This window comes from Myripristis murdjan, chromosome 6 (genome assembly GCF_902150065.1).
Source record: "Myripristis murdjan chromosome 6, fMyrMur1.1, whole genome shotgun sequence".
NCBI lineage: Eukaryota > Metazoa > Chordata > Actinopteri > Holocentriformes > Holocentridae > Myripristis > Myripristis murdjan.
In genome coordinates, this window is record NC_043985.1 from 34,009,292 (window position 1) to 34,035,567 (window position 26,276).

At 44.2% G+C, this 26,276-nt stretch overlaps 1 protein-coding gene across 1 annotated transcript in view; it reads left to right on the plus strand.

Annotated features, from left to right (window-relative positions):
• Window positions 1-26,276, plus strand: part of lsp1a (lymphocyte specific protein 1 a) — a 49,079-nt gene that overhangs the window by 3,981 nt on the left and 18,822 nt on the right. Inside the window, exons 2-7 of the mRNA XM_030054438.1 lie at window positions 11,994-12,140; window positions 17,715-18,084; window positions 18,222-18,364; window positions 18,676-18,922; window positions 19,911-20,048; window positions 24,787-24,830. Of these exons, the coding sequence (XP_029910298.1) occupies window positions 11,994-12,140; window positions 17,715-18,084; window positions 18,222-18,364; window positions 18,676-18,922; window positions 19,911-20,048; window positions 24,787-24,830 (1,089 nt within the window). The remainder of the gene's footprint in view (window positions 1-11,993; window positions 12,141-17,714; window positions 18,085-18,221; window positions 18,365-18,675; window positions 18,923-19,910; window positions 20,049-24,786; window positions 24,831-26,276) is intronic.

A 26,276-nucleotide genomic window follows, 5' to 3' on the forward strand; every position in this document is an offset into this window, starting at 1 on the left:
ACACACACACAAAGCCTCCATGTTAGCCAGGTCGTTCAGTCTGATAATTCGGTGTTCTGCCAGGCAGAGATAATCCCACTTATTCCTGTGCAGTTTCACTCGTTTCAGGAATTTTCTCAGGAATAAATAAATAAATAAATAAATAAATAAATAAATAAATAAATAAAAGTGTTGAAACGAGGCCGATCAGCCTCCGGGGCCGAGACAGAGACACTCGACTCAACACGTCTGGAAACAAGGCAATATTAATAATAATAAGAAGAAGAAGAAGAAGAAGAAGAAGAATAATTTTATTTGTACAGCACTGCTGAAGGGAGATGAACAAAGTGCTTCCTGTAGGAAACATGGAATCACAATTACATCAGGATGAACAAAGACACCAGAGCAGCAGTTTGAAAACAAACAATTTAAAATCAGTTTCAAAGAAATTTAAATTAAAGATTAGACAAATAATCATAAAACATCCGAGCATAATAAAATAAACCTACAAGTGGATGTTTGCACTGCAGAGCTGGAAGATGTAAACAGATCAAAAAGGCAGGAGTGGAAAAATGTGTCTTAAGGCTGGGATTAAGAGCTTAGACAGTGTGGGCACATCTCAGATTAACGGGGAGACTGTTCCGCAGATTAGTGCTGGAAACAAGTGGGATTATCTCATCCTAAAAAACAGGATTTGATCTCATGTGTCTTTGTGGTGTTTGAACTCTGTTTTTGATGTTCAGCGTTTATGGCACATGTTTGTTCTTTTTTTTTACCTTTTTTGATGAAAAACAAGATTTGAGCTGCATGATTTGTTAAAAATGGAGATTTTTTTGGGCAGACGTCAATATTTATATCATAAATCCCAAGAAGGACAGCATCAAACTTTGAAATCGGCTCTTTAGAGGCAGGAAAAGATTATAGTCATATTTTAATTTCACATTTTTTGTTTCGTTTCCCTCTGTGTCAGCGGTGTGTGAATTTTTGATTTGCAGTGGAAACCAGTAGCATTTCCTCATCTCACTGGCAGATTTTGTGTTTTTTTTTTTTTTTTTTTTAACCTTTTTAACTCTGAATTTCAGACTAATCAGCTCATTACCATGGACTTTTTTTTTTTTTTTTTTTTTTATTACAGAATACTTGTTTACCAGCTTTGGAAAAAAAAGAGTCTCAATCTCAGTAATCAGATTATTAGCGATTACATATACTGAAGGTTTATGATGTGAAGAGGCTCCTGTTCCAGCTTGTTGACTGGACATATCATACACTTCTATCATTATTTTACGAAGCTAACCTCGGTCCCTAATAATGCAAAATAACTAGAAATTTAAAGGACCAATCAGTGATTTTTGAAGGTTTGGCTGTTTCCAGGTGATCGGCTGGAAAAGCCAGAGCCCAGTTTCCCCTCCAGGATCAGTAAAGTGTCTCTGATTCTGATTCTGATTCCTCATTATTGAGTCCAGATTATTAATTTTTAAATGGTTCATTTCCACGTCTGGCTCGTGATGATGAAACCTCAGAGGGCTCTGCGCTCTCTGACCTTTGACCTCCCTCTGTCTGGCTGTTTGTGGGTTTTGGCCGTCGGGGAGCTGCGGCTTGTTTTCTTTGGTCGCAGCGATCAGGGGAGAGTTTGTCACGTCGCATTTTTCTGTTCGGTTCGTTCAAGTTCACGCCGTCTGATGATCATGCAGCCACGCAGAGACACGAGGAGATGAGGACACGAGGACGCAGCTGAACACGAGCGTCCGTCCACACTCTGGGTGTGTTTTCCTCGGAGACGCTGCCGGCTGTCAGCACGTCTCGCTCGTCTCGCTCGTCTCGCTCGTCTTCCTCCTGTCGTTTCCTGCTCAAATGGATTCTCTTCTCTCTTTCTTGGCCTCGACAGACGACAGCAGGAAACGCCGCAGACTTCACAGACTGGAAAGAGTCAACGCTGAAAGAAACACCAGCGAGCGTGTCAGGAAACACCACGTGTGTGTGTGTGTGTGTGTGTGGTGGAGATTTGCAGTCAGCTCGCTCTCATTCACTGACTGTGTTTACAGGCACAGAATATTCAGTTTGTTGCTCTTATTCTGAAAAGACTGTATTCCTCCTAAACTGTTAATGAGAAGGAAGATTCCCGTTTGCATGCAGCCGTGCAGACTCTGATTAAAGTGACTCTGATTAAAGTGACGGGGCGATGCTCTGACATGTTGTTTATCACGAGAGAAAGTGGAAAAGCAGAACGGCCACTCGAGCTGCTTCGCTTCTCAAAATCTGATTTTTTTTTTCGACCGTCCAAACGCAGCCTCGCTCTTTCCTTCGCTCAGACACCCTCACTAGCTGGGTTTCCATCCAAATCTATCCAAAGTTTTGAGCGAATTTTGTCAAAATGCGCAAAAGAAAATGCGAATTTCTGCCTGTTTCCATTAGTTTTGTTTTGCGATTACTGACAGAAGAGTGCGCCGTGAGATGATGTCATCAGACAGCGTCTGTGTGTCGACTGAACAACAACAAACACTCAGCTGACACTCAACAGCTGATCAGGGACAGATTCTTGGGAGAAGTCTGCTTACTATTTTGGCAGCGCTAACTTCGTACTGAACCATCCTAAATAAGGAATAAGAGACTAATAATAATAATAATAATAATAATAATAATAATAATAATAACTAATAATAAGACTGTAGTGTAGAAGTGTGACGTGGTATCTGGTCCAGTCATCGTTTATTCGCAAAACCTGTTTCCACAGCAAAAAGTCGCATTTTCTTTTATCGATACGCTGAGAAATCCACCCCCTCCAAGCGTAAAAACTTTTTTGTGAATTTTCGGCCGTTTTTCGAATTTCTGGCGTTTCCATCCAAGTTTTTTTTTTTTTTTTTTTTTCGCAATTTCTGAAAATGCGAATAAAAATAGGTGGATGGAAACCGGCTACTGAAAACGTCGGTGTTGTGTGATATTTGAGTAGATCAAAAAAAAAAAAAAAAACAGCAGCTGATAACTGAGTCTTTCCTGATGTCTAACAGCAGGTGTGTTTCTCCTCCCGTCCACAAATGTTTTGGGCTTTTATTTTGCGAATGCCTCTGAGCCCCGTCGCTGCAGTGGAAACAGTCGGGACTTTTTAAGACAGAAAAGCTAAAGATGGCAGCTCTCGGATGAAGAGCAGTAATCTTGTTCAGCAGCAGAACCTGGAATGAGCGTTTCAATACGAATCTCTTCTGTAAAGCCTGGATATGTTTTCTTATTTCCAGAAATCTTACCCAATAAAATGATCTCACTGCACTGACACATAACTTCACTTATTTCTAGCCTGAATCTTCTCTAATCAGGTGTTTAGATCATTTTGCAGCGTGCTGATTAAATCCACAGGACTGTAGCTGACGCAGGCCAGGCGGTGTGTGTGTGTGTGTGTGTGTGTGTGTGTTTGGGCTGCGGAGGCGAGGTTGCTTGTTTGATTTGTTTGATTCGTCCTGAACGGATTTATTATTTTTTTTTTTGTTATTAATTGTTTTTTATTTATGTATGTATCATTAACAATGATTGAAAAACAATCAACATAATGCTCTTACTCCATACATAAAATACATTATATAGCAGATAAGAAACAATAAAAGAAAGAAAAAAAAAAAAATCAAACCAACAGACAAACCCCCCCAACCCCCCTCCCTCTTCCTCTGGGACCAACCACACCACAACATCCTTCTTTGTATCACATTTGTGCCATACCAGCATGTACACAGATGCAACACATATGCACATACACCTGCACATGCACATACACCACATTCAAATACACATCAACACAGCCAAGCCTAAGAACAACACCCTACAAGGTCAAGTACTGTTCAAAATATGCACCTCTATGACCTGGGACCATGCCTTAATGTTCTTCTCACTTGCACCGTGTAGTCGGGCCGTCGAGAGTTCCATATATACAATGTCTAAGAAAGTAAGAGCCCATTGTTGAAATGTTAAGGTATGAGGGATTTTCCATCTCATAGCCACAATTTTCTTTGCTGCTGTTAATCCGGCAAAGAAAATGCGTTTGTGTGTGCACTTCAAATGCAGTTGGGATATGTCATTTAATAAACGTATGGTTGGGGATGGTATAATGTCAGTAGTTAGAAGTAATGAAAGTTTGGTAGCAACCATCCTCCAGAACTCTGAACCCTCTTGGCATTCCCAAATCATATGGAAGAACGTACCGAGAGCATTGGACGTACACAGAGTGCAGTATGGGGAATTTAGCAGTTTCATTGCACATAGCCTTCTAGGGCTCAGGTAGGTTCTATGTGCATAGTTTAAATGAATTAACTGAATGGATTTTATCAAATGAGATCACAGCCTCAGCAGCAGCCTGGAGGACCAGACTGCTTTGTTTTTTCCTCTCGGTGCCTTTAATTTAGCTCAGACTGTGAAGGACGGCAGTCATGCTGAGTCCCTCGTCCCTCGGTCAACTCGCTGCAGATCCACGTTCGTCGGAGTGAAACGACACGTCACTTCCCTGCGTTTTGGACTGAGACTCTGCAGAGCGAACGCAGCGTGGCGGCCGCCGGCTCTGCAGACGGTCGCCACGCTGCGTAGGAAACGAGCTGCGGCCCGTTTGAGCTCAGCCTCGGGATTATTACTGTCTGCTGCTCCGTCTGAACACACACAGCATCACGGAAACAATCAGGACGTTTAGTGTCATCTTCAGACTTCACATCGTCTTTTTCCTCAACAAAACTAAAAAAACTCAGCCAGTGGGATGAGATAATCCTGAGGGAGTCACACTGTGGGCAGCAGGGAAACACACACATTTTACATTCCCTTTTTCTTTTTTTCACCAGAGTAACTTATTAAATCACCATGTCTCAAAGCCATTTAGTCTCATATTTGGTGTTAGACATCATATTTTTGAAAAAGCTCTGCCAGTGGGATGAGATAATCCCACGTGTTTCCAGTGCAGTTTCACTTGTTTCAGGATCTATTTTCTGGGAACGAGTCTAAATCCGTGGAGTTTGATCGTAAGTCTTCTCCTCTGAGCTTTATGCCTCCGCGTCAGGATCACTTTCTGTGTCATCAGCCTTAAAAAAAAAGTTCATGCTTTGGCTTTTTTGCTCAGAGAGACAAGAAACTCGGGAAACAAGCTTATTGGAGCTGGAAACGAGTGGGATTATCTCATCCCGCTGGTGGATTTTTGGAGGAGGAACACAAAGATCTGCAGCCTGAGGATGGGACGCGTCCCGGCCGGGGCCTCAGACCCTCCTCACAGCTCGTCTTGGTGGCTGGCGACTGTTTTCTGGGACTGTGTGTGTGTGTGTGTGTGTGTGTGTGTGTGTGTGTGTGTGTGTGTGAGTCAGAGCCACAGAGCTGCCGTCCCGACACGTCTCAGCTCATGACCTCACCTCTCAGGCGTCTTCCTGCTCCTCTGCCGTCCCGCGGAGGCCGGAGAGGAAACCGTGTTATTACGGCGTCACTCAGCCGAGCCTCCGAGCCTCGACAGCCTCACACTCGTAACCTTCCTCCTCCTCCTCCTCCTCCTCCTCCTCCTCCTCCTCCTCCTCCTCCTGACAGTCTCTCACTCTCTCGCTCTCTTTCCGCTGAAAAGCTGCTGGACAATAAAGCGAAGCCTCGGACAAGTGCAGGCAGATCCTCACCGACAATGAGAGCCTTAGTGGCTGTTTGGTTTGGTGTGTGGCTTTGTGTTGACTTGCTGTGTGTGTGTGTGTGTGTGTGTGTGTGTGTGTGTGTGTGGTTGCTGCTGGATGCTTGCACTGTTGGTGATCAAAGAGCTGAGTGTGTTTTGCTGGCGTGTCTCCGTCATGTCTGCAGGACAATGAGAGCAGCTCCTTTTCAAAATGTAATCGGTTACTAACAGCTGGAAGTAACTAATTACTTTTCCTCCCGTTTCTGTAACTGAGCAGCTTTTTGTGTGTATTTGTACTTTTTGAAGTATATATTTTTTTTTTTAAGTCAATAATTTGACTTTTCCTTCAGTCCATTTCTGCTTGACTTTTGTCTTCACTGCATTTTAAATCAGATCCATTACAGAGAACAGACTGTGGAACCTTTCACAATAAAAGCTCAGCTAGCAGAGACGAGAAGAGGAACCTGCTTCTGCTTTGTTGCTTCTACTTTTTGTCATTTCACAATAAAAGCTGCACCAGAAAAAAAAAAACATTTAGACTCAAGTGGCGAAAAATGTGCATGCAGACACCGATCATATGATGCACTTAGTCCACATGTGTCAGTTGAGTCTCCAGGGTCCTCACCTCAGTTGAGTGTAATGTCCCTTTAAAAGCTTGCAGTGTGCAGTGTGTTCTCTCCTCCTTTTCTAACTGCAGGGAAAAGATCCCAGCGAACACAGTTACTGTTTGGAAAAAGGAGCTCAGTCACTTTTACTGCCAGGACATTTGACGTGTGTGTGTGTGTGTGTGTGTGTGTGTGTGTGTGCGTGTGTGTGTGTTTGAACTGCAGCAGGGGTGGATCTACCAGGGTGTCCTGGGCTAGCAGCTTCCACCCAGCTGCCACCCCAGTTTGGACGGTCTGGTCTGTTGCTGGTTGGAAATTTAGAAAACTGAAACTGGTGTGTCGGAGCGCCAGTGAACGTGTCATGAGATCTCAGCAGCAGCAGGAAGAACGAGAACCATCTCAGTTTGACTTTCACACTCCGTGTCTGTGTGTGTGTGTGTGTGTGTGTGTGTGTGTGTCGTCGTCGAGCCGTACGAGTTGTCCAGGTGGTGCAGAATCTGAGCGTGTGATTGGCTGACGGCGTGTCGGTGTGTTTTCTCTCTGAGTAAACCTTAACGAGGTCGTGAATTCAGATTGAGCTGTTTCACAATCTGCATTCAGAGAGGCAGCAAAACCAGGTTTACTTCCATTTATGTGTGTGTGTGTGTGTGTGTGTGTGTGTGTGTGTGCGTGCATGACTCTGCGTCGCAGCCCCCCCTGTGGAAGGAAAGCTGCCGGCCTCTCGGCCTCCGACGTGTCACCGGGGTCAGAGGTCACGTGTTTCCCCCCATTCTCCCATGATCCTCTGCTGCGCCGCCTTGCTCTTTAACATCCAGGTGTTGAGATTAACGAGGCCGACCGCCTCTCCTTTAATTAGAAGAGCGTCCAGCGCCGCCACAGCCGGAGGCCACAGGTCGGCCTCAGCCACAGTCACAAGAAAGAAATGAAGAATAAACGCATTAAAACTGATGAAAAACATAAAAGTGAGTAAATAAATGAATAAAAAATAGTTTTAAAAAATCAGTTAAAAATCAGTCAACCAGTCAACAGAAAGCATCTGAGGACAATCTGATTTGAAGTCATCATTTAAAACCAACACAGATACTGGCTGACTAAATGTGCACAGAAGCTTTTAGCCCAGAAGACAAGACAACATGACTCCCCAAAAATATTAAAATATATAAAAACAAAACAAAACAAACAAAAAAACAGGCTGGATTTATTTACTTTACCAGCCTTTATGACTGTATTAAATTACTCTATTGCTTTATTTTCTGCTTCACTTATTTTATTGATTTGTCTTTTGTCTTTAGTGAAACTCTTTATAACTTTAAACACAGACGATTACAGCTCTGATCATCATTACTGATCCTGTTGGTCTGCTGGAGCCGCTCACACACACACACACACACACAGACACACACACACACACACACACACACACACAGGGTAGGGTTTGGAGATCTGTGTGTGCTTTACATTCATCCAGAGGTTTTAGTCAGTTTAGTTAGCCAACAAACTAAATTAATTTTATGAAGATATGGATGGAGAGTCAGATGGTTTGACCAGTGACTGATCGATTAATTTTCTGTCACTTGACTCGCTGATCAATGATCTCTTGTTAACGGCGAGCTCAGCAGCTGAGCGAGGGAACAGAGAAAACGTGAAAAGAAAACAAAATGCAGGTTTTCAGCAGGAGCCTCCGTCACATCAGAATCACAATTAACTGACTTCATACTTTACTTTATAATTATGCTGCATACAGTTTGGTGATTTCTCTAAGAATGGATTAAGGGAGACGGCAACACAGAAACCTAAAATATAAAACCTAACAACCGATAAAACCTGTTTAATGTTACATAATGTTAGATAAAAAAAATAAATTGAAGGGATTTAAAATGTATTGCACTGTGTTGCATACTGACCAGATAAATAAATTAAAATCAATTTTTTAAAAAATGCACATATTACAGTTGACAATTCCTGATATTTAACTCTAAACTGTAAAAAAAAAAAAAGTTTAAAAAATGAATGAAAAAAAAAAAATGACAGTTGATAGGATTTAAAGCTAGACTGTCACTGCTCTGTGTTGCATTCTGACCAGATGAATAAATTATCTATACATTAGCACTGATGCTTCCTGATGTTTCATTAAAGCTCAGTATCAGCCGCTGACAGGCCGGTGACGAGCAGCAGGAATATCTGCCGCTGTAAACGCCGTCCGGTGTTATCGCCCCGTCCCACCGCAGCGGGCGGGCCTATCTGCTGCTGCAGGCGCCTCAAAACAAACACCATAAAGCAGCGTCCCCCCGCCGCCGCCCAGCTGACTCACCAGAGCAGCAGCGAGCCTGCGACCCCGGCCGGCTGCTCACCGGCCTCTTCACCTCCACCCCGTCCCGTCCCATCCTGCCCCGCCCCGTCCCGTCCCATCCTCTCTGCCCACAGAACACAGGAAACCACCCGTCACTGCACAGGAGACCAGATCAGCAAAATGAGCACACACGGGCCGAAAATACACCCTGACACACCAACCATTCAGACGTAAATCAGAAATTTGTTGGTGAACTTTGACCCGGAGCCGACAAGGTTTAAAGGAAAGCATCAGTTTAAGCTTCTGTTGCCTGAAAAGACCCAAACTCACTGAGACACACACGGCCTCGATGCTGGGACAGAGTTTTATTTAGACTCACGTTCAGTGGTAAAACCTGAGAGCTGCACTAACAGACGTCTGACCACGAGAGCAGCTTATTACAAACTATAGAAAAAGCACCTCTGGGTTATAATGTATTTGATGAGGTATTAGAGCATAAAGCTTGACTTGTTGTCCTGTTGGATTAGAAGGGATTATTTTATCTCTGAGCTCCAATCTGAAAAAGTGGAGAGGCTGCAGACTTTGAGCTGCAAGGCGGAGCTGCTTTGAATGAACTTTATCGCACACGTTTCTCTGCAGAATGAGACGTTTCAGAGAAGCTTTGAATGAAGCTGAAGAGGAGGAAGAGGAGGAAGAGGAGGAGATTATTCTCTAGATTTCTAAACAGAAACTTAGAAATTTCAAAAGTATGATGGACAGAAGAGCCACAGTGACGACTTACTGTTCTTACTGTTTAAAAAAAAAAAAATGCATGTAATATTGCCTAATGTAGCTTTGGTTTTCCTCCAGTAAGGACAATAATCTGCCATTTGGATGAGATAATCCCACTTGTTTCCAGCGCTCATCAACTTGTTTCCAGAATTTCCTCGATCCCAGCGGCTGATCTGCCTCATTTCAACACATTTAGACTTTTTGTTCACAGAAAGAAAAAAAAACCTGAAACCAGTGAAACTGCACTGCGAAGAAGTGGGATTATCTCATCCCACTGGTGGATTTTTTACCTTTGTTGAAAAAAAAATAAGATTAAAACTCTGACTCTGATGACACTGAGTGACTCTGCAGTGCAGTAAAGTCTTTTCTGGTTTGTGGAAAAGGGCTTGGTCCTGGATCTCTTGGTGAGAAAAGTGAAAAAAAGAAAAAGCAGTGAGAACAAAGACGTTTCAGTTTGTTCTCCCCTGATGAGAAGGCAGGAAAGACAGAGAGCGAGTTAGAGGGCGACGCCGCAGCTTGTTACCGCACGTAACCCACAGCTCAGATTAAAGGTTTACTGCTGCCGATGCTCGGGGGTCAGAGGTCACAGGACGTCCCGCCCACGCCGGCAGAAACCGGAGAGCGGCTGAGGCAGATGGAGCCTCGGCCTGGAAGCCATTAGGGATCGATTAGTGACCCGGGCCGCTTTAATTGGCCCAGAAGCCAAATGTGAGTGTAGTAACCGGACACCTGAACACACACACGGAACACACACTCGCCCGGCCCCCCCGGCCCGCCCCCCTCCGAGGCTCCGACAGCAGGCCCACCAACAACACGCAGGGACGAACACGACCTGGAGGAGCTGCACCCCAACCAAAACACCAGGTCCTTTAGTCCTTTAGTCCTTTAGTCCTTTAGTCCTTTAGTCCTTTAGTCGTTTAGTCCTTTAGTCTCATGTTCAGGGTGAGGAGCTCACTTTCCTTCAAACCAGGTCAGAAAATCCACCAGTGGGAGGAGATAATCCCACTGGTTCCAGGGTGTTTTTTTTTTTTTTTCTGGGATCAAGTCTAAATGTGTTGATTCAAGAAAATTCTGGAAACCATCCCACTGATGGATTCGTTACTTTTATTTGAAGAAAATCAAAGTTACATTAAACAGCATCACATGCATTTATGTACTTTTACATACACAGTTTTCTGCTAGAACTGAATACTCAAATCAATCATTTTGATAAACATCAGAAAAAGCAGACCTACACTGGAACATTTTGGAACCTGTTTCTGTGGAACCTCTATATCGGTGTATGTGGTCACTTCATATGTATTCATAATTTGAAATTGATTTCTATGTGCTGTTATTGTTTGCTTGGATGTTGAAAACGTAGTATTTAAAAAAAAAAAAAAAAGTTGCAGAGTGAATGGGAACTGGAGGTCAGACGTGGAGTTTCCGCGTTGTCTTGAACGCAGCAGCTGAAGTCCTCGGTTCGAATCCCGCAGGAGAACAACAAACTGGTTTTCACAGATTTAGCTCCTTAATCTGAGCCTCAGTGTGGCCACCAGGCTGCCTGCACGAACCCTGCCAGCCGAGCTGCCCTTGAGCAAGGCAGGGAGCTGTCCAGTGTGTGTGTGTGTGTGTGTGTGTGTGTGTGATGAATGGGAAGCTGTGGAGTGTGAATGTGTGTGTGTGTGTGTGTGTGTGTGTGGAGGTGTGTGATGAATGGGAAGCTGTGGAGTGTGTGTGTGTGTGTGTGTGTGTGTGTGTGGAGGTGTGTGTGATGAATGGGAAGCTGTGGATGTTTCTGGAAAAACACACTGCGTGCTTTCTGTGAAACGTCCCTGCGTAAACACGGGCCGGCGAGAGGCCGTGTGTGTTTGTAATAAATAAGGTGATGACCTCACCCTGTGTCACGCTGACACGGGGTGAGGTGTGTGTGTGTGTGTGTGTGTGTGTGTGTGTGTTTGTCATGGAGATAAACAGCAGGGCAGATGTTCTGCTGGACGCATCGCAGCGTCTCCAGGAGGAAACAGCCTCTTTGTTTAGAGAGGAGACTCACTGGGGGGAGGGGGGGCCGGGACGTCCCAGCATGACTCAGCAAATTTATCCTCGGAGATTTCCTAAACTTCAGTAACTCTGTGCATATTCTACAGGAACACATTGTATTCTGCTCACACATCACAGCCTCACAAAGTCACCGTCAAAATGATCCATCTGCACTTTGAAATGACATTTAGGAATTATTATTTAACGATGATTATTCACATTCTGCTCAGTCGGCTGCTGCTGGGAGGATGTTTGTCTCAGACATAAACATCATTTTCTCATAATTTGTTGTAGCTGAAGTTGTTTTTGTTATTTGACATTGTGTCTTGGTTCTAATGAAGCCTATTTATTTATGTGAAGCTGATATTACACATCGCATCGTGTGTCGTTTCATCACCAAAATGAAAATGTCCTGCCTGTTAAAACTGAGAGCTGCATGTTCATGTTTTGAACTCTGGACGTTAGCAGTTGTAGAGTTTTATTGAAGATACAATAAAAAAAAAAAAAAAAAAAAAAAACACACATTTAGGAGTAACACAACTACAGAAAATTACAAATCGGACCTGCATGATGTTAACTGTCCACGACCTGTAACCATTTTAATGAAAACGTTACAACCTTAAAGGGAAACGTCAGGAATGTGAGTGAAACGCAGCAGAAAGCCCTTTAATGAGACGTGGTGTGTGTCCCGTTAACCCGGGGTGTGTCTGCCCCCCCTCAGGGTGACGGCCCAGAGGAGCATCGAGGACGCCGAGGAGGCGGAGCGGGAGCGGCGGCGGCGGGCTCGCGAGGCTTTCCGCCGCATGAACGTCGACTCGACGCCCGGAGAGCCGGCGCTGGAGAGCGAGACCCCCGCCGAGGAAAACACGTAAGAACCACCCTGTCCACCCAGCACTGTGGATTTACAGCTTTTCATCAGTTAGTTATTATAGCCTACACTCCTGATCAAAATCTTAAGACCAGCTGAGAAATTGCAAGAATTTCCATTTTGCACTGTTGGATCTTAAGACGGTTCTAAGCAGAGCTTCAAAATGCAAAAAGAAGAAATGGGAGTGAGACAAAAAAATTGCAAACAACCATTAAACTGAAATAGGCTGTTCATCAGCTGATCAAAAGTTTAAGACCACTCCCTTTAAAAGCCCAAATCTTGGCAAAAATGTGGATTCAGTGTCATTTTCTGTCAGGTCTCCACACTGTCATGACCTCCTGATCTTGGTAATCTCCTCAAAAATTGGTTTCGGCTGCTTGATGCTGTGTTTCCAGGAGGCTGGTGGGAATGTTGCTCCAAGTGGTGAAGATGGTTTCACTGTGTTCCGCTGTCTTGACGGACAGCCAATTGGATCCTCCGGCTCAGGGCTGGTGACATTTTTTTGGGTCTGCCACTTGACTTTTTTGTTCCATAACCCTCAGGATCTTTTAGGAAGTTAAAAATGACTGTCTGACTGCGTCCAGCCTCAGCAGCAGTGGCACGCTGTGAGGGTCTTGTCGGGCCTTGTTGTTGGGTCTTGTTGTTGGTCTTGTTGTCGGGCCTTGTTGTTGGTCTTGTTGTTGGGTCTTGTTGTTGGGTCTTGTTGTTGGTCTTGTTGTTGGGTCTTGTTGTTGGGTCTTGCTGTTGGGCCTTGTTGTTGGGTCTTGTTGTTGGGTCTTGTTGTCGGGCCTTGTTGTTGGGTCTTGTTGTTGGGTCTTGTTGTTGGGTCTTGTTGTTGGGTCTTGTTGTTGGGTCTTGCTTATGCAGCTCAACAATCCGACCGCGTTCAGAGACAGAAAGCTTTTTTGCCTTTGCCATCAGGAGGTCATGACAGTGTGGATCCCTGACAGAAAATGACACTGAATCCACATTTTTGCAGAGATTTGGGCTTTTAAAGGCAGTGGTCTTAAACTTTTGATCAGCTGATGAACAGCCTGTTTCAGTTTAATGGTTGTTTGCTTACTCAATTTTTTTTTTTGTCTCCCACTGAGACTTTTGACTCCCATTTCTTCTTTTTGCATTTTGAAGCTCTACTTAGAACCTTCTTAAGATCCAACAGTGCAAAATGTAAATTCTTGCAATTTCTCAACTGGTCTTCAGATTTTGATCAGGAGTGTATATATGGTCTGGGGCCTCCAAGGGGTCCCTGAGGGGCCTCTGGGGGTCCAGTTCATTTTCACTTTAATTTACTTTGTTTTGAATTTGTTACCATACAAAAAACCCTGATCCAGATGCTTTTCTCAATTTTACATATCTGAATGAATTTGATTGTTCACACACGAGAGGTAATAAATGGAGGTCTGTGATGCGTGGCCAGGGAGCGCCCGCGGTGCCTTCACTGACCCCTGGCCTGGATCGTTCTTTGTTTTTTAATAAAAATACAGCAGCCGAGTTCCTCAGTGTGCCGCGGCTCTGTGAGGAAACCCTGATGGAGACGTGCCGCTTTAACCTCAGGAGCTTCTGGACTTCAGAGCAGATCAGTCAAATAAAAGGTGGCGTGTCTCTGGTGTCTGATCGGAGGCGGCATGCTGCACAGCGGGGTCACGAGGTCACTTCAGGGTCCTCGTATTTCGCTAAAAAGGCCGTAAAAGTCAGTGAGGTTGATGTACGGGCGAGCGCGGGAGCCCAGGATGTTGTGAAGTTTGCAGAATGATTCATGTGCGGCAGAATGTGACCGCCGAGGCCGCGCCGCTGTTTGGTCTGGCGATAACGTCGTGTTGAGGCGCTGCTCGTCATGTTTCCCAGCCGCCGCACACTCACTCACTCACCGCTTTACGGGCCCCGGCAGCGTCGGCGTGGCTTCATAAAACAAATGTTTCCACTGGGAAAATCCGCACACACACACACACACACACACACACACACAGCCCTCCTCCTCACAGCTGCCTTCTCATTACACAGCCTCTCAGGAATGTTTACTACAGAGTGTCTTGGGTAAAGTCGCTCCGTGTGGCGAGCCCACGCTTCTCATTTCAACACGCTTAATTACGGCCCGCCGCCGACACCTTCTCGCTGTGCGACCCCAGCGGCGGGCTCATGGCGTCACGTGGCGGTGACTCGACACGACGCGGCCGCAGATTAAAGGCTGTGAAGGCGCCGAGATAACGCAGCGCCTTCTTTAAAAAAAATAATCCCAGCCCTCTGCAGGGAAAAGTGCTGCGGGATTTTCCGCTGCCGGTCAGAGGTCAGAGGTCACAAACATCCACCTCATCATCTTATCTCAACCTCGTTTTTCTTCACACAGAGAAGAACAAAGACAAAGACGAAAATCCACCAGTGGGATGAGATAATCCCACTGGTTTCAGGATTTTTTTTTATATTTCTGGGAACCTAAATGTCTAAATGTGCAGAAACGAGGCAGATCAGGAAAACGACACTTGATTCACATAAACTCTGGAAACAAGCTGATTAGCGTTGGAGAAACAGTGGGATTATCTCATCCCAGTGGCAGATTTTTGACCTCGCTGGAAGAATTTTCTGTTTTTTTTTTTTTTTAGTAAAAGATTAAAAGAAAAGGACCTGGGAAAATATGTAGAATATACATGATATTTCCTGTCGGCGTCAAAGGATCAAACTTTAAATAACCGTCATGGCCTCAGCGGGGCGGGGTGTGTGTGTGTGTGTGTGTGTGTGTGTGTGTGTGTGTGTGAACAGTGTTTGAATAGACACACTGACATTTTAGGAATTTAACGGATACCCTGATCCAAGTCAAACAGCAGAATAATGTTTAACTTAAACTTCCTCCATGAGCAGGATTACAGCAGGATTACAGCAAACAGCAGAGCGTTTTGTAGAGTTTGACCTCAGATTAGATTACAGCTCTGACCAGGAGGACGAGGTGACGTTTCAGGATACAGCAAAGAGAAAGTTTTTTTCCCACAGGTTGTCGGTGTGGTGATGATTCCTAGCTGATGTTTAATCTGTGGAGTCGTAGCATCATCTGATTATTTTTAATCTAGTTAAGTCATTTATGTAGTTTTAATTTACCTGAGCAGCTCATTTAAATATTAAAATATTCATAAACATCATATCACATGGTGTTTGCTGCTTTGCTGGGATTTTGAATCTCAGTGTGACCTAAAGAGCTAAAATACAGCAAAACACTGAGATAACTGCAATGTTATCATGCATCAGAAAAAAAAATGAATAAAGGGTTAGACTGCGATCCCGACTTTACAGCAGCGACACGGAAACAGCACGAAGGACTGAAACACACTCACTCACACACACACACACACACACACACACATACACAGACACACACACACTCACACCGGTCACATCATCACTCATTATCACCCGATCAGCTTCATCATGTTGGGAATGTGAAGGAATTCCTCTGCTGCACCACGTCTAATGAACAGAGAGAGAGAGAGAGAGATACTTTATTCATCCCGCAGGAAATTTGCAGTTTTTCAGCAGTATCCACAGATTACAGATTAATTAAATAAAAAATAAAAAATAAAGAATAAGATCTGAGTACAACCCAGTGTGCAAAAAGCAATGTGCAAAAATAGAGAGAGAGAGAGAGAGAGAGAGAGAGAGAGAGAAAGAGAGAGAGAGAGGACTTTGTGTTTATTAGTTGTGCATATTTCCCTCTGGACATTTTGGCTGATGATGTTTTCTGCAGGACGGCTGCAGGTGCATCTCCTCTGGTCACACCTGAGCTCAGTCCACAGGTGAAAACAGTGAAGGGATTATAGTGAGCTGTCAGTGCAGGTGTGTGTGTGTGTGTGAGGGTGTGTGACAGTGTGTGAGGGTGTGTGAGAGTGTGTGAGGGTGTGAGGGTGTGTGAGGGTGTGTGAGAGTGTGTGAGGGTGTGTGAGGGTGTGTGAGAGTGTGTGACAGTGTGTGAGAGTGTGTGAGAGTGTGTGAGGGTGTGAGGGTGTGTGAGGGTGTGTGAGAGTGTGTGACAGTGTGTTAGAGTGTGTGAGGGTGTGTTTTACTGACATGTAAAACTGTGCAACTTTTTTAATTTTTACACTTTGATATTACACTTTTAAAGGGAAATGCATCAGAAATAAAACTAAGTGTAAGTATTATATATGAGAATTATTCTAAGTGTTGCATAACCAAACTCTGACATAAGTTGTGTTTACATTTCACACGCGGGGCGTCAGTGTGTTGGGTAGTGTTTAATGTGTGTGTGTGTGTGTGTGTGTGTGTTAGTGTGTGTGTGTGTCCGTGACCCCTCTCTGGCCTCCTGCTGCTGTCAGCTGCTTCTGTTTACCCAAACTAACCTGAACAGATTCCAGCCTTTGTTTCTGAAGCACTTTCCCTTTCTTTCTTTCTTTCTTTCTTTCTTTCTTTCTTTCTTTCTTTCTTTCTTTCTTTTTTTTAAATTTCTGCTGATCCTGATCTGGGCCGTGCCGGGCGGCTGAACGCTCTCCGACTCGTTTCTGCGTCTGTTCGAGCTTTTTGGATCCCACGGCTTCCCTCCGCTCGGCTCAGCCGCCCAGCGAAGGAACAAGCCGCTTAAACAGCCACAGCGAGGTGTTCGGACGTGTGTTTCAAAGAAGGGTTCACTCTGCCTCGAAAAGAAAAACAATCCACCAGGGAGAGACAGACAGAGAGACAGACAGACAGAGAGAGAGAGAGAGAGAGAGAGAGAGAGAGAGAGAGAGAGAGAGAGAGAGAGACAGAGAGAGAGGAAGTTTGATTTAATGCAGCAAGAAAAGGAAATAATCTGGTGTCTCTTCTCCTGCATGGTGGTAGTTTCCCGTCCTGGTCTGGACCCTGAACGCCTCGTGGCAGTTGCTCTGAGGCTGTGTTTACTGTCCCGCTGAACCCTTGTTAGAAAAATCAGAGCACGCTGTTTGACGGACAGCGAGCTGCAGGCGGACGGCAGCGCCCCGTCCCGCCTGAGGCAGGTGTGTCTCAGTCTGCCCCGGGACGTTTTGTGCAACAGGCACATGGTGTTAAAGTGCAGCTAATGAGCATCAACAGAAGGAGGTTTTTTTTTTTTTTTTTTTTTGACAGAGTGAAGAAGACAGTAAAGTACGGAGCCCCTGAAGGGTCATGGAGAGATCTGCAATATGTTTTGGGTTCTTGTGCAATAAATTTTGCATTCTCTCGTAAAAATCTTTTGCCTTCCCTCTCAACCCTTTCCTTCGGCTCCCAGCGTGGTCTGGACCAGCTGACTGAACCTGACGTTGAACCGGGCGATAGTCAGTGAAAGTGACAGGAGCTCATATGAACATGTCTGGTCGTGTCTTTATACATTTACAGTTTATTATGGGAGAGGAAAAGAGGCTCGTGCACGTTCTCCCGGTTCCTCAGTGACTCTGAACCAGGTGAACGCTCGGCTTTATGTCAATCTGATGAAAAATGATGTGTGTGTGTTTCAGTCATGACTCTGCAGTTTGCTGCCTGTGGCTCCTGGCCTGCAGGAGCTTCTCTGAGTTTCACCTTGAGGCACCTCCTGCTGTCTCAGGTCACATGACCACGGCTGACCGGCCTCCTGTCTCTCCTCAGGTACGACGGCGGCCTGAAGCCGAGCTCCTCCCCCTCCCTGGAGGAGGACGAAGGCTTCAGCGACTGGACGCAGCGCCGGGAGAGACGCAGGCAGCAGCGCCTGCAGGAGCTCAGCCAGGGAGCCGAGGAGGAGGAGGACGATGAGGAGGAGAAGCACACGAACACGACGAACAGAGGCGCTCCCGTGAAGAAGACCATCGCCTCCTCCTCCTCCTCGTCCTCCTCCTCCTCGGCTCGCCTGCAGAGGCAGCAGCAGGAGCAGGAGGAGGCCGACAGGACCAGGATGCAGGCCGACAGGAGGAAGGAGCGCGAGGAGGAGCAGATGAGGATGACCAAGAGGAGGGAGGAGACCCAGCGGCCAGATGAGGAGGTGAACATGCTTTAATAAAAGAAAAAGCACATGTTTTACATTTTTGATGAACCCATTTTCCCTCAGACTGCCAGGTCGACTTCTTCTTCACTTAGTGATTTCCTCTTCTGTCTTTTCCTCTAACCTCTCCTGTCCAGGTGGAGAAAAGACGAGAGGTGAAGGTCTCATACACGTCCAAGGTTTTCCTCCAGCAGGACGCCAGAGACAACAACACCAACGGAGACGCAGACGAGGAGGACGTGACGTCATACGTGCACAATAAGACAAAAAGGTCCAGCAGGTACAGAAACACCTCACTGATCCCCGAGGGGAGGGCAGGCTCTCAGGAGAAGAACATAGGCTATCTACATGTATCAGCACAAGTGAGGTGATAAGAAATAGAAAAATAAAATAAATGGAAAAATATGTTCATTAGAAATTTGAAAAAAAAAAAAAGTATGTACATTATGAATAAATTTGTGCATTAATCCTACAAAAATTACAGAAATAAATACAGAAATAAGAAACTGAGCATATGTAAAAACTATAATTAAACAGTGTGAGCAGTGAAATAGTGAATCTCTATATATAATTAATAATCCTTCCTGTCAGCCGAGGCATGGAGGCGGAGGAGGCGGAGGAGGCAGCGGAGGCGGAGGCGGAGCAGCGGCTGGAGAAGATCCGGCGGAGCCACCAGCAGAAGGAGAGCCAGGAGCTGCTGGAGCTGAGGCACCGGCAGGCCGAGGCCGAGCAGGAGCTGGAGGAGCTGAAGAGGAGGAGGGAGGAGAGACGCCGCGTCCGGGAGGAGGAGGAGCGCCGCCGGGACGAGGAGGAGCAGCAGCGCCTGGCCAGAGAGGAGGTGAGAAAAAACAACGAGAGGAAAACTCACAATTTCTCAGATTAGAGTTGTAAATTTAGGAGAAAAAAAAAAATGGGATATTCTCTGAGATTAAAGTGTCAAATTTATGAGAAGATGTGTGGTTTCTTGAAAAAAAAAAATGTAAAGGAAATACTATCTTTTGAGGGGGGTTTTCTCAAAAATTTGTGAATTTTTTTCTTGTAAATTTACGATTTTAATCTCAGAGAATATCCCTGTTTTTTTCTCGTGAAAACTTTCAACTTTAACCTCGAAAATCCTCAAAATTTATGAGAAAAAAACTCAAAAATCCGGAGATTGTAAAGTTACAAATTTATTAGAAAAAAAATTCAAAAATTCGGAGATTGTAAAGTTACAAATTTATGAGAAAAAAACTCAAAAATCCGGAGATTGTAAAGTTACAAATTTATGAGAAAAAAACTCAAAAATCCGGAGATTGTAAAGTTACAAATTTATGAGAAAAAAATTCAAAAATCCAGAGTTTGTAAAGTTACAAATTTATGAGAAAAAAGCGTGGAATCATGGAGATCCTGAATTGTTTTGCTCAGAATATTATCGTCGCCCACGGCTCCATATTTTTTCAAAACACCTTCATTAGGCTACTTCAGTCCAATATTTCCATCTTGAGCCACTTTAGACTTTCTCACGCTGCATTTTCAGAGTGAAAAATTGCACTTTTTACTGCACCACATTTATCTGATGGTAAAAAAAAAAACATAATTTCTAGCATTACTAATAATCCATTGTTCATTAACGGTAAAATAAGTGTAACATAAGTTTAACGAACAACCAGTTAACCATTTATTAATGATGGTTGTTACAAAGTGATACTGAGCAGGGTCAAAGTTTCAGTGACCTCAGAACCAACAAGTGAGTTTTCTGTCCCGATGATTTTCATTAAAATCATTAATCATTATCAGCTAATCAGCCGAGACTAAACCCGGTCACATGTGTGTGAACTGACTTGCAGGAGGAGAGGAGGAGGATGAAGGAGGACATAGAGAGGAGGAGGATGGAGGCGGCAGAGAGGATGAAGAGCCTGAGCTCGTCCAGCGTGGAGGGAGACGAGTCCTTCAGCCCCTTCAGCCCCAAAACGCCCACGCACAAGGTCAGCTGATAATCCAGCCTCACAGCAGACTGTGTTGTTATGAAGACGTCCTCACACAGCGTGATCACACTGCGAGCAGCACGGCTTCCCTCACAAACTCTAACTACAGTTTAAATTTCCCTCCAGTCATTTATTAAGCCTCTAAAATCATCTCTGCTCAGCGATATCACATATGTCTAAGTTTGTTTCCATGAAAAAAACATCACTCAGTGCCTTAAATGTAGCACTAAATCTCGCCCTCATTAAAAATGCACAGATCTATGAATATGCAAACAGGCCCCGCCCCCTGGTGTCAGTTCACACGCCCAGGAGGCGGAGCCAAAAGCACCACAGCTGAACTATTTCTCATGAACCAAAATCAGACGAGCAGAAATCTGGTTTTATTCAGCTCAAGTTTCCTGCTCAGACTGATCAGGCTGCTCGCAGTGTGAACACACACACACACACACACACACACACATACACACACACACACACACACACACACAGGTAAACCAATATGCTGACTGATGTTGCTCTGTCAACCATAAAAACATCAAACTATGACAAGTAATAACTCTGCGTCTTAAATCTTCACAGCCGATGAGTTCAGGTTCAGCTCGTAAGTTGCATGTGTGTGTGTGTGTGTGTGTGTGTGCAGAGCATGCTGTGAACAGACTTCTTGATTCTGTGTGTCTGATGAGTTTGAGTTTGTTAGTCAGACGATGTCGACTGTTAAAGGATAATTCTGGTGTTTTTGGATCGGCGCTCTGTTTTTCCACATTTTGGGTCCAAACAAACGACAGGGACACACAAACTGTTTGGTCCAGAGCTCAGAGAGAACTCCAACAGGTAACAGGTAACCTCACCCATCAAATGACGTGCAGTAAACGGCTTTTTCTGCCCAGACTGTTATTATAAACGTCCACAGAAAACAGCAGAATGATCCTTTATCAGTGTTTGAGTTTTGGTTGAAGAGTTTGTTTCCAAAATGAGACTGAAGGAGACAGAGTGGATCAAACACATCAAGGAGAGAGCACAAAGTTCAAACACAGGTAACAGACTGATTAAGATCCTGGTTGATTAACTGAAGCGACTTTTAATGACTTTATTCTTTAGGTTTTAGAGAAACTGAAAAAAACTTCACGTCTTTTTTTCTCTGCAAAGTCATGGAATCTGATCTTTTGTTTTCCAGTCCTGGAAATATTCGGAAAATGATGAAGTTTCCCTAAAATTACAAAGTGTAGAGACATTTTTTTCCCCTTTGAACATTTTGGCAGGGAACAGGTCAGGTGAACTGTCCAGGTGAGCTGGTCAGGTGAACTGTCCAGGTGAACTGGTCAGGTGAGCTGGTCAGGTGAACTGGTCAGGTGAACTGGTCAGGTGAGCTGGTCAGGTGAGCTAGTCAGGTGAGCTGGTCAGGTGAACTGGTCAGGTGAACAGTCCAGGTGAACTGGTCAGGTGAACAGTCCAGGTGAACTGGTCAGGTGAGCTGGTCAGGTGAGCTAGTCAGGTGAGCTGGTCAGGTGAACTGGTCAGGTGAACTGGTCAGGTGAGCTGGTCTGGTGAACTGGTCTGGTGAACTGGTCAGGTGAGCTGGTCAGGTGAACAGTCCAGGTGAGCTGGTCAAGTGAGCTGGTCAGGTGAACAGTCCAGGTGAACTGGTCAGGTGAACTGGTCAGGTGAGCTGGTCAGGTGAACTGGTCAGGTGAACAGTCCAGGTGTGAGCAGATGTGCAGGTGTGACAGGAAGCTGACACTCTGCTCTCTGATTGGTCAGGACTGGAAACCTCTCCTCAAGTTTTTTTTTTTTTTTTTTTGTGTGTGTGTGTGTGTTTGTTTGAGGTTTTATGATGATGGTGACGATGATGATGGTGATGATGATGATGATGGTGACGATGGTGATTGACAGAAACAGCTTGACTGCATGACACTGCATGATCTGCAACCGTCACAATACTACAAAAAAATCTCCATTTCAACACATTTGGACACTTTTATTATTTAACTGGGATTATCTCGTCCCACTGGTGGATTTTTCTTATCTCATTTGATGAAAAACAAAATTTGAGCTGAGACTAAATGACTTGGTGGAGATTTTTTTCTTCTCCCTCCCTGAGTGGAAAGTGCACCGTGTGTTGGTGGTTTCTGTTTGCTGAGTTTCACACTTTGCTCTCCAGTTGTGCCAAAGCTCTGCCTCCTAAAAATAAACTCTGACCTCGTGACTCCTCACCTCAGCCTCACGCCACAACACAGCAGAACAGAATAGAACAGAATAGAACAGAATGGAATGTCTTTATCGTTGTTGTACCAATACAGCGATATTAGGAGCACTAATCCTGATCAGGGCAAATTAGTGAAACAGTTTAAGACAGACAACAAGCACATGTCCTTTAAATATTCAAGTAAAATAAATACTTTTTAAAAATGGATATTAAAATGGACTTAAATGAATTAAAACAGAAAAGCGTCTCAGCAGATGATGCATTTCTCTCAGAGACATGAATTCAGTTTTTTTTTTTTTTTTTTGGTGGGTGGTTCTCCTGTCGCTGAGGGGAACCGTTTCAAAACAGATTACAGATTACAGATTACAGATTACAGGAGGGTGGTGAGCATGGCCTGCTGACAGTAAGCCGTCCAGCTGGCTCCCGCTGAACTCAGATCAGCTGGTTTCTGATCTGATTTTCTCCAGCGACAACAGGCCTCCATTGATTCCAGTGGGAGCTGTCAGGCCGTCGTTCAGGCCGCCTGTTGTTCATGAGTCAGCACATTTCCCTCAGGAGCATGACTCAGCAAAACACAGCGAGGACACACACATCACCTGAACACTGAATAATCCCTCAAACATTGATTCTCCCTTAAATTCCCCCCTCAAATGGAACTGAGGGAAATATTCAGAGCCAAGATGCTGCTGTTTTATGGCTGCAGAATCACATCACATAGAAAAGATCTACACACATTTCCCTGGAATCCAGCAGCTCATGTTTGGGATCTTCGGAAACCTCAGGATCTCAGCCTGAGTTTAAATTAAAGTTGAGTGAGTTTGAACGGAGCTCGGCCGCGCTGCGATGCGTTCGTGAAGCCGAAGCCGCCGAGGTGCCGAGGAATCAGGTTCAGGCTTAAGCCTTTACACAAGGGACTCTTTTGTGTGTGTGTGTGTGTGTGTGTGCGTGCGCCCACTTTGATGTGTGACCTCTCGGCCCTGGGCAGAGTAAACGCTGAGCCGTCCTGAAGCCTCGGTCTGCAGTTAAAAGCAGTTTGTTGTTTTAATGAAGCTCTTCAGTTTGGAGGATAAAAACCTGAAGGTGGCGCCGTGACGCTCTGTAGCATTTACCTCAGAATTTACTGAAAACTGAAACTTTAATTTTTACTGCATCACCAAACTCACTCTGAGCAAACCAAGTAACATTTCAAACTGAATTTATGATTTTTATTGGATGGTTTTCCTGTGGAACTCCAATACAACTAAACCGCATTCAAGCTGCACATTTAAACACAGACTTAAAGGAATAATGCAACATTTTGGGCAAAATCCCCTTTTCCCGTCTTCCCCAAACTGAGACCAGATGTTTCTCCTCTGGACGTCCAGTGGTTCAGTTCCTATGGGTAGCATTTCCTGTTAGCTTAGCACAAAGACTTGAAGTCTATGGGAGTTGTTAGCCTGGCTCTGTCAAAGTGAGAAATAAACCTTCCAGCAGCTCTGAAGCTGTCTGATTTGAAATACACAGCTTGGAATTTTTTTTTTTTTTTTCACTTTGACAGAGCCACGCTAACAACTCCCATAGACTTCAAGTCTTCATGCTAAGCTAACAGGCATTGCTTCTTAACCACTGGACGTCCAGAGGTGAAAATAGTATCGACCAGCTTGTCTCAGTCTGGGTAAATTAGAAAAAAGGTTGTTTTGCCCAAAACATTGGAGTATTCCTTTAAGAATCAATGATATCCCAGAATGACGAGCGGCGTCCTGGTTTCATTTTTAGGATCCAGTGGATTTAAAATATCCATCTAGAATGAGTTTGGAGACACAGTCAGAGTAAAAGTTTCTGTTTTCCATAAATTTTGAGGTAACTGTTGAAGCAATTTGGGGTAATTTTAAAGAGCTACTCACTAATTATCACCTACTTACCATGAATTTTGTGGGCCACTAAAATGAGGTGTTACCCAAACGGCTCCAGCCTGCTAAGTGTGACTGACATGTCGGGCGTTTTTATTAAATATCAGACATAATCAGACATAATTAGATCAGTGTGATTTCAGTGCAGAGTTTTAGTCTCATTACAGTCTAAATGCAGTTTGAGAGGCTTTTCCACCTCGATGGGATTAAAATTCTGCAGGAAACTCTGAAAACATGGATTATTTGAAACAAAACTGGATAAAATATAAAGTAGATTGGCACGGAATATCAGTTATTCAATACAAAAATATTGTAACTCCAGCACCAGTTATATTTTAGAAACAGCTCAAATTCAATCGAAATGAGGCAGAAATAAAGTAAAGAAATAGAATGAGAAAAAAACAACAAAATCTGTTAAAACAATGCTGTTGAAGCTCAGATGGAGATTTATTTTATGTAAAAGAGACCTGGGAGCAAAAACTAGGATTCATCAAAATATCAAAGTAAATTTTCAGTATATCTGAGTTTGTAACAGAGCAGGAAAGGTTTTCTCCCAGCTGAACACGTGAGGTTTTGCTCTGAGCTCAGACAGAAACACAGAAACAAGAACAAAATCACAGCCGACTTTGTTTTTTCTTTGTTTCAGATCACAGAGAGAACAGAGTCGCTGAACCGATCGCTGAAGAAAAGGTGAGCATCACACCTGCGTCCGGATCACTTTTACAAACTAACAGCCAGCGTATATTACAATATTCATCTGACCAGTCTATCCAATAATCATCTGTCAAAAGAGGAAAGAGGAAACTAGTATTTATATGAAATCCTACCTATTTTTAATATTTTGTGTAGAATCAGAGCCCTGAGTGTAGAAACAAAAAGTGATGAGGAGTTTTCATTTCAAGCCTGTTCTCACCTATAATGGATCAAATTAATGCTGATATGAACAGCTGATTATCTGATTAATTGACTGACCAAAAATGAATCAATTATATTGATAATGGAATTATTTTAGTCATTTATCAAGTAAGATGCCAGGCATTTGCTGATTCCAGCATCACATACGATCACTAAGGCGCTCAGACTGTCCTCCTTTTTTCCATTCATATCTTTATAAAATTAAATCTTTGGGTTTTTTACCCGCTGGTCAGACTAAAGCTGGGGACACACTCTGTGATTTCGGGCTGTCGCAGATGAAAAACAATCAATGTGGAAAAAACGTGGCAATGTCCTTGGTCGTGGCTCCAAAACGGTGGTCCTACATCGCTCTGTGAGAGAGGCTCAAAGATGGCCGTCGTCACGGTCTGATGACCAAAGATCGCAACAGAATTTAGGAGAAAAATCTCACAATGCGACCGCTGCTACGATCTGCGTCTGCCAACGAACCAACGGGAATGCAGCAGAAAATAATGACGCTGATCAACACGACACTGGAGCGAAACCCAATGATGGAGGTGAAACAAGCAAAATGAAATGTTTGGGATTCCAACAAAGAACATGACCGGGTCAACATTCTTCTCCTCATTTTCTTTTCTGGATTTTTGTCCAAACACATTAATATCACTCAGCTCTACTCTACTTAGTACATTAATGTCACTATTGCAAGGCTCCAGTCTTCCTGAGCTTCACTGTTCAACACAACAGTAGTGCAGAGTGATCACGTACGCTGATGATGTTTTATTGTATATTGACTTGCACTGTTTTAGATTCAGTCATGTGATCATCACAGAGTCGACACGCATCAAACTGGATGTCAGACACAAGTTTATTAGATCCATGTCACACAGTGTGGCCTGCAGTAAACTCATAAGACTGCTGAAATCTCAAGGAGGACATCTGAAGACATTGCTTCAGGCTCTGGTGTCTTCCATCGGACTGTGCCTTTATTTTTGTCCCTTAAAACTCTCAACAATCAGTCAGTTAACTGGCCGAATAATCTGCAGATTAACAGCATGAGAATATTTGTTATTTGCAGTCTAAGATCAGACTTTCAGTTCCTTGTTGGGTGAAGTTCATCAACTTACAACCAACTTCAGACTGATTCACCACCCTGGCAGCGGAGATATGAGGTTAAATGTCATTGCTTCATGCAGCCAATCAGGATCCAGCTTGCCCTGTGGCTGCTGAGGTTTCCCAGAG